Raw genomic sequence first — 9,417 nt, 5'->3', positions numbered from 1 at the left:
AAGATATCCTGGTATTTCGGTTTATACCTCGTAATCGTAAACCAGTTTAGTTACGACAAAGGATGTTAGGTGAAGGTGCACCGGAAAGTTAAGATGTGGTTAAAAGACAGTTGCTGTGTATTCTACAATGTTACTGTACTTTAGGATTTTTTTACACTACGCCTATACCACATTAACTCTCATATATAGTGTATATAACTGCGCCATATAAATGTAATAGTAAGTAGTAAGAGTAACAGAATATAATCTTTATGTTTGTGAGAACAAACTGAACACACGAATGCATTTACATATGGTTATATGTAAGCTACGAAGAATGCGCGCGATAGTGGTAGGATAGGTTTGTGACGTCACCGCAATTTCAATATCGGAACCACAGAAATAAAAAAGAATAGAACGCGCATACCAATGTCGGCAAAGGAGAGAGGTGATACACTCTCTCTCTTTCGCGGGTCGTTCCCGTTTACTATTGTAGTCAATGGAATCGACGGCGTTTTATGTATTTTTTTTCTCGTTTTTTGACTTAATTTAAAGTTTTAGGGTGAAACAACTATTTTCTAATATTTATATATTTCAAACAAACCTTTTGTTTCAACATTTTTAATAAAATTTATTAAATAATTAAATTTCCCAAAAAAGTGGTAAACTGTAAGCGTTAACCTACCAAATAACTAATAAACTTGATTAGTTGGTGTAGGTTTTGAAATAAACCGCTAAAACCTCCCAAAAATACTATGCCCCTATCTTTTACAATGGAGACCAAGCGAAATGGGGACAGAGTTGGCGGTCACGTGAATAGAAAAAAGAATATATCACGGTTTTAAAAAGTTGCGCGTTCTACTCTTTTTTATTTCTGTGCGTTTACCGCATTCCTTCGTTTTACATTATTGGCACATTCCTGTATTTTGCGTGCTGCTGTTGATTGGTTAATTGCGTGGGCGTGACGTTGCATTTTATAGTTTAAGAATAAAGTCGGTTGCTTGTGGTTGAGTTCGTGAGCGGTCTTACTTTTGGGTCTAAAGAAGAAAACGCTACAGTTGTATAAAACCATATTTTGTATATGTATTATTGATCATGCCTTATAGCTTGAATGGAATCACAGCAATGTTTTATTATGTTTTGGCCCATTATTAATAATAATAACCATACGGTTAAGGTTTAAGGCTCAATGCTGCTATGTCATAATATTCAATAATTGAACAGAAACAAAATTAATAAAACCAGCTAAAATTAAATTCTTTTAAGTTTATATGAGGTAGCATTGCATATAAAACTTCATTAAACATCTGACATGCATTGGTGTCTCTGACATCATGATGTTGCAAGTCTTAACTTGATTGGGTTGGTTGAATATATCACTTCCAGAAAATGAATAGAGGTTATTTTGCTTTAGCACAACTGATTCTGCTCTATAATATTGTATGTGGGGGTAAAAATGTAAGTCTAATATGTTTGGTTTAATATGGCGCAAGGTTTAGATTGTAATAACATCACTTATTAAGTGTGATTGTAATGTATAATCAAGGAAATTGTATATATCACTAGACTGAAATCAGGTAAACTCAAACATAATAACAATTTTATTTCATTGTTATACACATTGAAATGTATAATTTTTTTTAGATACTAGAGTGATAAAAAATGGTAAAAAACATCGCAAAAATTTTGGAAAATATTTGCTTGTCTTGTTCTTCTGTTGGTTCTTGTTGGTGTTATAACTGGGATTTACTACATTGTGGTAAGTCCAATTCTAACTTACATTGAGTTATAATAGCTTGATTTTGTTCCTCATGTAATATATGACAAGTAACAACATGTTTACACTTCATGTTTACACTTCAGTAACAACATGTTTACACTTCATGTTTACACTTCAGTAACAACATGTTTACACTACACTTCTTGAAAAAAAAAATTCTATTGTGCAGAACAGCAATGGATCCAAGTCAGGTAAGCTTTAAACATTTTTCTTCTTTAATTTGTTTAGAACATAATATAATATTTTAAATATAAGGAGAATTATCTGGCTCATCATCCAAACCAGCTATCATCTCTACATCATGTTTGGACCTAAAAAACTCTGGAGTCTCAAGCGATGGTTATCACTTTATTCAACCAAATGAAACTGACACTTCAATCAAGGTTTTAATTAAGTGACACAAACCTAGTATCCAACTAATAGTTTGAAATCTAAACCTTTATCTTTATTGACTTCAAAATTATTTAATATGAGTTGTATTGTTCAGGTATATTGTGACATGACAACATCTGGTGGTGGTTGGACGTTAGTAGCATCTGTTCATGAGAATGATATCAATGGAAAATGCAGAACTGCAGATATGTGGTTTAGTAATGACCTAGCACGATATTCGATATGTAAAATGTTGAACCATAATACAATTTAATAAGTTAACTTTAAGTTGCTGTTTAGTTTCAATAAACTGGGAAAACAGAAACATATTTGGAAATGTAAAAGAAGCAACTTCAGCTGATTATAAAAACATTGGATATTCTGTGATTAAGGTTTGTTATGTGGATAACATATTTTTAATTTAACCATAGTAATAAAAAATAAAATTCGTTTAAATATAAAGTTGTATTTTATCCTAAATCAACATATGTATGCTGGTGGATTAGAAAGTCTTTCAACTCTACAAATAAACTACATGATTCATTCAGTTTGCCTTTTTCCAGGCATCTAACCTGATGTTGCGTCATGTACCAAACAAAACACCTGTAGAAGAATCAAAACTCTTTGCAAGTTTGCAATATCACACAAATAACAACTTCCTTGACAAATATGGTGGAAATCTATTTACAACCTTAACAAAGCATTACCAAATGAATCTCAAAACAACATCAGGTTTTAAACATATCCGTTTTTTGTTTTTTGGAAGTATGCTTGTTGTATTTATTTAGATTTGTGCCGCATGAGGTTTAGCATTGCAAATTATAATCACGAAAAATAACGAAAACAGCAGCATTTATAATCTGGACCATGCTCATACAAGTTGTTTTTAAATGAAAATTTACACTTAATAAATACTATCCGTGGTCATTTTTTGTAAAAAATATTTAGTTTGGCCAAAAAAAGTGCCAAAAAATTTGCCTATTGTTGCGTCACTCGCCGGCACTATGACGTAAATTACATCGCAATCTTTTCTAATGGATCAGCTGATTTAGGCTTTGCTAGCAGAAAATGAATTTATGTTTGCAGCAAAACAGAGTGTACTGTCGACATAGCGTTTTCTGTTACTTTTAAATTAAGAAATATGTAATGTAAAAGTGTGTGATGTATTGTCATGTAGAAGTATTTTATCTGATGAAATGACATAAGTGAAGATGCTAGTCCACTAGCAATAGGTATTGAGCCTTTCCAGTTTGAACTTGTACTTCCAGCAGCATATTTATTAATAGGGGTGTAGGCGTAACCTTAACTCCGTTCGAACAGTACGGCTCTGTAACATGTCCAGGATCAAAACTCAGTTTATTCGACAAAACAGTTTGGGTTACAACGACAAAACAACATCGAAGTCTCGTTACAGATAACAGCAAGCATTACATGTCCCGCCTCCTGACCAGGCTCCGACTGCCTGGCTATACAGTACAGGGCAGGGCTTATAAAGGGGAGAACTCAAAGACGAGAAGAAGCATTATACACGAGAAAACTTTATAAACATTTTACAGCAAGGCGAAGTCTCTCAGCATTGTTTATAAATGCAAGCATTGTTATACATGGGTTACAGGAAACAATCAGGTACATACACATTACTCCAGCTGGCCAGCTGTTAAAGTTAGAGAATGCAAAACCCAATCTATATGCATTAAGTGAAACAGTGGTTAACCCGCCTGCCTCTAACCACGAGGGTATGGGTTTTTCGCTGCCACGCTATGGGCGTATGTGTCCTTGGGCAAGACACTTTAATAGCTCTTGCCTCAGCCCAGTGGTCACTTATGGGTTTTAAATTGCCAGTCATACAGAAAAAACAATCATCCACAAAGTAACATACATGGGAACTCTGGCACGAGGTGGGTGAAACAGAACACCTGTGTTATAACGATTGTTTTATTTCCGGCACGCAAGGATAAAGTAAGTTACATGCATTCATTTATATGTTACATGCTGCCAGCAACATTGATCGAAAAGGTATTTTCTATTTGTGATTTTTAAACATAGTACTTACTTCTTTGCTAACTTGTATAATACTTACAGATTCTTTTCTTTTTTCGCTGTGGCTACAACGTTGTGTATGAACATGGTTTCAAGTAGGTTAACAAACTCTTTGCTTTCAATTTTATGAATAAAATATTGGTATTATGGTCGATAAATTTTTCCACAGATGTCCATTAAGTAGTGTAACCGTTAGCAGACGATCTCATCCATTTATTGTTGTAACTGCTATTGGAAATCTAGTTTTATCTTCTAAACTGTTTTATCGGGTATGTCATAAAACATGTTGGTACATTTGACAATTAATTTGATAAAAATCTGTTTATTACTATTTAAACTGGATTAGGCTACCATAGTTAGTAAAAATAGTCCATCAAATAGACTCATAGATTAAAAGCTATAGACCAAGATCCGATCCAGTCACCTCATACAATGGTAAACTAACAGAGGGCAACTTTGAGCTTCAATACAGAGCTAGATGCGTTTCTGGAAGAACTGTCCCAAGTCTTTGTGATGTTGTCTTTGCAGTTAATAATACAAGGGTTTGAATGTTATATTTTTTATAGTGTCATATTATCTTTGCTTTTTGTTGGAAAGTAAAATTTTTGCATCTAATATTATAGGATTGGGCTTCATCTACCACATTTACTTGGTCAGAATCTACAAGCTAAGGTTCCGTTTACTTATACCATGCAATTATACACAACTACCCAAGAAGAATAATGTTTGGTTACACCATGCCTTCAAGGTAATTTGTAGCTTTAACATTCTTCTCAATACAAAGAAATCTTTCTACGATTTTTGTTATTCTAGAACTGGTGGGCAACTTGTGACCAAAGTTCAAGTTGAATCAACTATTAGGAAAATGTTACAACCTTTTAAAACGTACACTTGGTCAGGTATTGTAAACTTATATTATTTCTTTAGGTTGCTGTTCAAAATGCTTTGCAAGTTGTTAAGTATGTGGTCTGTAGATCAACAAGGCCAGAACAAAATTCAGGATATTTTTATTTCAGATTGAATAGTTGCGATGGACAATACGTTTGCATTGGTGGTGTGAAAAATGGATATTCACCGACAAATAACTGCAATGATTTAACTGGTTAGCTATGCTGAAATAGTCTTGCTATTAAATTTGTTTTAAAACTTAATTCTTTACATTTTGTATAAAAATATTACAATGTGAAAGACATATACCATTCTGGATTTCTTGGGCAACATGTGACCCCAATTTTCCCACCCTCAAGTTTTAAATATAAACTAACTTTTCCTTGCTTTTAAGTGTCCATACAAACAAGCAGAGTCAAAAGATATTGCGATTTATGTTTTACTAAATATATGAAAATTATGTAAACCCTTTATGTAAAAAAATATGTAACCCGTAGACAATCGGAAAAAATGAAATCTGTGTATATCTCTTATACAATTAAGAATTAAATGTCTTATCACAATATATTATTTTGTTATCTGTACTAGTAAAGCGTTTTATGCAAAGTTATGCACTTATGTTTTAAGCTAAGCTTATAACAACTGTTGTTTTACTGTTACTTTCCTTCCCATTTTGTATATTACTGCAAGTTTCGTAACTGTACCCTAAGGGATAAATTAAAGGGTATGTTGGTTCTATGAATAATAGCATCAGATGCTCTGTGTAGGATAATAGGATGTAGGCTACAACGTATTTGTAGTTTAAATTGTTGATTTGATTAAATGCCTGTGCTTATATTTAACCTGACATATGATGGTGTACGTTGTAGGTTATAATCATAATTGTACCTTTTCCTCTTCAGTTGTTGTATCAATTATTAAAAAAATAAAATAAAAGCTAGCAGACAAACAATAAGCAGTTTATGTTTAATTAAACCGAAGCTAGACTTTTAATGAAAAACATATTTGCATTACTACACCCCAATCACTTGGGTCCATTTACCCATTATATGCTTTTTTACCTTTATACAGCATGAAAACATGTTTGAAGTATTGACACAACATTGTATTGTTTGTCCCAATTAGACTTTTATCCTAATGTTACAAGAAGTACTTTATATTTAAACTATATTTGTTAAGTAATTTCTACAAAGAACAAGAAAAAATGTTTTGATAGTTATGAATATAGTCTAAATCTTGTGTTGTATAAATGGTGCCAGTTTTAAATCTGATGACACCTTTTATTACAATCACATTGTTTAATTGCTAGAAGACAGCTGAGAACAATGTATCTTGATTACAGGAACTCAGTTTATTATGATTGAATTTATGAAGAAAAAATTTCCTACAATTCAAAGCCACCCTACCAGCATGCAGGTATGCACTAGAAAGCAGTTGTTAAATCCAATATTAATATTCAATGTGGCCATGTAATATTGTAAGTATTATTTCAATGTTTGCTGCTTATTTGGTAGTACTTGCATATATAACTTCATTAAACATCTGACATGCATTGGTGTCTCTGACATCATGATGTTGCAAGTCTTAACTTGAGTGGGTTAGTTAAGTGATTCACTTGCCAGGAAATGAACACAGGCTGTATTGCTTTAACACGTCTTATTCTATTCTAAGAATAACAGATCGTATGTGGGGGTGTATGGTGTAAGCCTGACATGTTTGGTTCAATACAGCGCAAGGTTTAGATTGCAATCACATCACTCATCTAGTGTGAGTGTGAGGTATAATCAAGAACATTGTCTATGATCCTGGTCCTCAAGCATCTTCGGTGAAAGATCAAAAGGTTTTGGTAATTAAATTAATACAAGCATTAACGTTAGTTAACTTTTTTCAATTTCAGAAATAAATTATTTGAGATTTCTTTCAATCTTTTCTGCAGATTCAAGATGGATGTTGATTATCGAAATCACAACCCAGTTCCAAATGAAGGAATTTATGAACAGGAAGTTTGCTATAACCCAGAAAATTATGAACCAGTAACAATACAAAACAAAGCAGTGAAAGCAGGTAACATAATAACAATTTTAATTCATTGTTAAATACATTGAAATGTATAATTGGTTTTAGATTCCGGAGAGATAAAGGATGGTAAAAAACTATCACAAAAGTTTTGGAAAATCTTTACATGTCTTGTTCTTCTGTTGGTTTTTGTTGTGGCTACAGTTGGAATTTACTACATTGCTGTAAGTACAATTGTAACTTAGTTTGAGTTATAATAGTTTTGTTTTAAAGTTTATGTTGACTTTTTTTTCTTAAAATAATGTTTCATTCTATTGTGCAGAAGAACAATGCATCCAAGTCCGGTAAGCTTTAAATATTTTTTTCTGCTTTTATTTGTTTATAACACAGTATAATGTTTTATTATAAGGAGAGTCTGGCTCATCGTCCAAACTTACTACCACCTCCACATCCTGTTTGGATTTGAAAAACTCTGGAGTCTCCAGTGATGGTTATCACTTTATTCAACCAAATGGAACTGACACTTCAATTAAGGTTTTCATTAACTGACACAAACCTAGTATCCAACTAATAATTGGAAACCCAAAAACATTATTCTTGTTGACACAAACATTTATAAATCATTTAACAAGAAATAAGTGATTGAAACATTTTTTTATTACTCTAACCGTTAGTTTAAATGTTAGTAGTTTAAACCATTTATTTCCAGTTTATACAAGTTGTATTGTTCAGGTATATTGTGACATGACAACATCTGGTGGTGGTTGGACGTTAGTAGCATCTGTTCATGAGAATGATATCAATGGAAAATGCACAACTGCAGATATGTGGTTTAGTAATGACCTAGCACGATATTCGATATGTAAAATATTTAATTATAATAAAATTTAATAAGTTAGTTTAAGTTTTCTTTTAGTTTCAAGAAACTGGGAAAACAGAAACATATTTGGAAATGTAAAAGAAGCAACTTCAGCTGATTATAAAAACATTGGATATTCTGTGATTAAGGTTTGTTATTTGGATAATTGATCTATGACAATATAAAGATAACATTCATAAAACAATATAACTTTGTTTTTTTAAACTAAATCAACATATGCATGGTTTAGAAAGTCTTCCGCCTTCACACATTGTTAAATAAACTACATGATTCATTCAGTTTTCCTTTTGGCAGGCATCTAACGTGATGTTACGTCATGTACCAAACAAAACTCCTGTGGACAAATCAAAATCTTTAGCAAGCTTGCAATACCACACAAGTAACAACTTCCTGAACAAATATGGTGGGAATTTATTCGCAACCTACACAAAGCATTACCCAATGAATCCCAAAACAACAGGTACTATGTGTGTTTGTAGTTTAAATTTCGATTTGTAGTATATTGGGTTTAACATTGTATATTAGATTTAGCAAAACAATAACATTTATAGTTATTATAAGTTACTAGTTCGGTGCCACAGCACAGTTGGTTAGCACGCTTCCCTGTGTCCTTAATTGCAGTTGGTCCAACCAGTCACAAATGGGGTTTCCAAATTGTCAATCACAAATAAAATATGAAAAAATTCCCCCAAATTTATTTACTCACAAAGTAACATACTTGGTAACTTGTAAGCTGGCAAGAGGTGTTTGAAACATAACACCTGTGTCATAACGACTGTCGTTTTCCGATCCCGCAAACATAAAGTAAGTTACATTCATAGTTCCAAATCTTATTCTGTTCACTAATACTCAAGAAAAATAGAAAGAATACTTGACATTATCACAATGTTTTAAATCAAGTTTAACTTTTTATTTCAGTTACCTATCCACCCGACATAAACAAGTTGGTTGATGCTATAGCAGCTCTCTCTACAAACATAACTTCAGGTATTCCAGACTTTTACAAATATACATATGGCACTGAAACCGATCGTTTACGAGATGGTGGTCAAAATATGTTTACCCTTTTTGGAATGCAGGTAAATAAATAATACTCATTTCTGTGTGCCATTGTAATAAAATTATAATAATTTTAAAGGGAATACCAACAAAAATTCAAAAATGTATATATATAGAGAGATTCTTAAATGTGGTTCAAAGGTATAATTGTAAATCCAACAACAAGAGTAAAAAATCCAACCTACATTGGATTTCCCATAAACAAAATGTGTTACCCCCATATGACCGTTTCTGGTTTCTAATTTAGAAAATTCATTTTGTTTGATTTTTTACAATTAATGGCTTGTCTTTTATATAAAAATATATAAAAATGGTTTATAATGTAAATGTAGGCTGTATTATGTTTTAACTTTTTCAATCAAACATACCCTCATCCTTTTTTTGATATTAAAATGATTTCANT

At 32.2% G+C, this 9,417-nt stretch overlaps 2 protein-coding genes across 6 annotated transcripts in view; one reads left to right on the top strand and one right to left on the bottom strand.

Annotated features, from left to right (window-relative positions):
- The window catches only part of LOC100179807 (origin recognition complex subunit 1-like), a 17,851-nt gene extending 11,934 nt beyond the window's left edge, over window positions 1-5,917 (bottom strand). The window contains exons 1-2 of the mRNA XM_026834747.1: window positions 5,908-5,917; window positions 712-713 (exon numbers count right to left, since the gene is read on the bottom strand). The gene's annotated coding sequence lies outside the window, so the exon portion shown is untranslated. The remainder of the gene's footprint in view (window positions 1-711; window positions 714-5,907) is intronic.
- The window catches only part of LOC100185179, a 12,120-nt gene continuing 4,140 nt past the window's right edge, over window positions 1,438-9,417 (top strand). The window contains exons 1-16 of one of the 5 annotated variants that reach the window (XM_026834742.1): window positions 1,438-1,556; window positions 1,624-1,738; window positions 1,878-1,950; window positions 2,015-2,142; window positions 2,247-2,376; window positions 2,432-2,523; window positions 2,695-2,863; window positions 6,402-6,475; window positions 6,973-7,123; window positions 7,184-7,299; window positions 7,398-7,419; window positions 7,485-7,609; window positions 7,808-7,937; window positions 7,992-8,083; window positions 8,250-8,415; window positions 8,874-9,034. In XM_026834742.1, coding sequence (XP_026690543.1) covers window positions 2,259-2,376; window positions 2,432-2,523; window positions 2,695-2,863; window positions 6,402-6,475; window positions 6,973-7,123; window positions 7,184-7,299; window positions 7,398-7,419; window positions 7,485-7,609; window positions 7,808-7,937; window positions 7,992-8,083; window positions 8,250-8,415; window positions 8,874-9,034 — 1,416 coding nt within the window. In that variant the 5' untranslated portion in view covers window positions 1,438-1,556; window positions 1,624-1,738; window positions 1,878-1,950; window positions 2,015-2,142; window positions 2,247-2,258. Of the gene's footprint in view, window positions 1,557-1,623; window positions 1,739-1,877; window positions 1,951-2,014; window positions 2,143-2,246; window positions 2,377-2,431; window positions 2,524-2,694; window positions 2,864-6,392; window positions 6,476-6,503; window positions 6,906-6,956; window positions 7,124-7,183; window positions 7,300-7,397; window positions 7,420-7,484; window positions 7,610-7,807; window positions 7,938-7,991; window positions 8,084-8,249; window positions 8,416-8,869; window positions 9,035-9,417 lie in introns of those variants that run through there. The other 4 variants (XM_026834743.1, XM_026834746.1, XM_026834744.1 and 1 more) reach the window with 4 other exon arrangements.

Source organism: Ciona intestinalis, chromosome 5 (assembly GCF_000224145.3).
Source record: "Ciona intestinalis chromosome 5, KH, whole genome shotgun sequence".
In the NCBI taxonomy this organism is placed as follows: Eukaryota; Metazoa; Chordata; class Ascidiacea; order Phlebobranchia; family Cionidae; genus Ciona; species Ciona intestinalis.
This window is presented reverse-complemented; position numbering and strand designations above follow the sequence as displayed.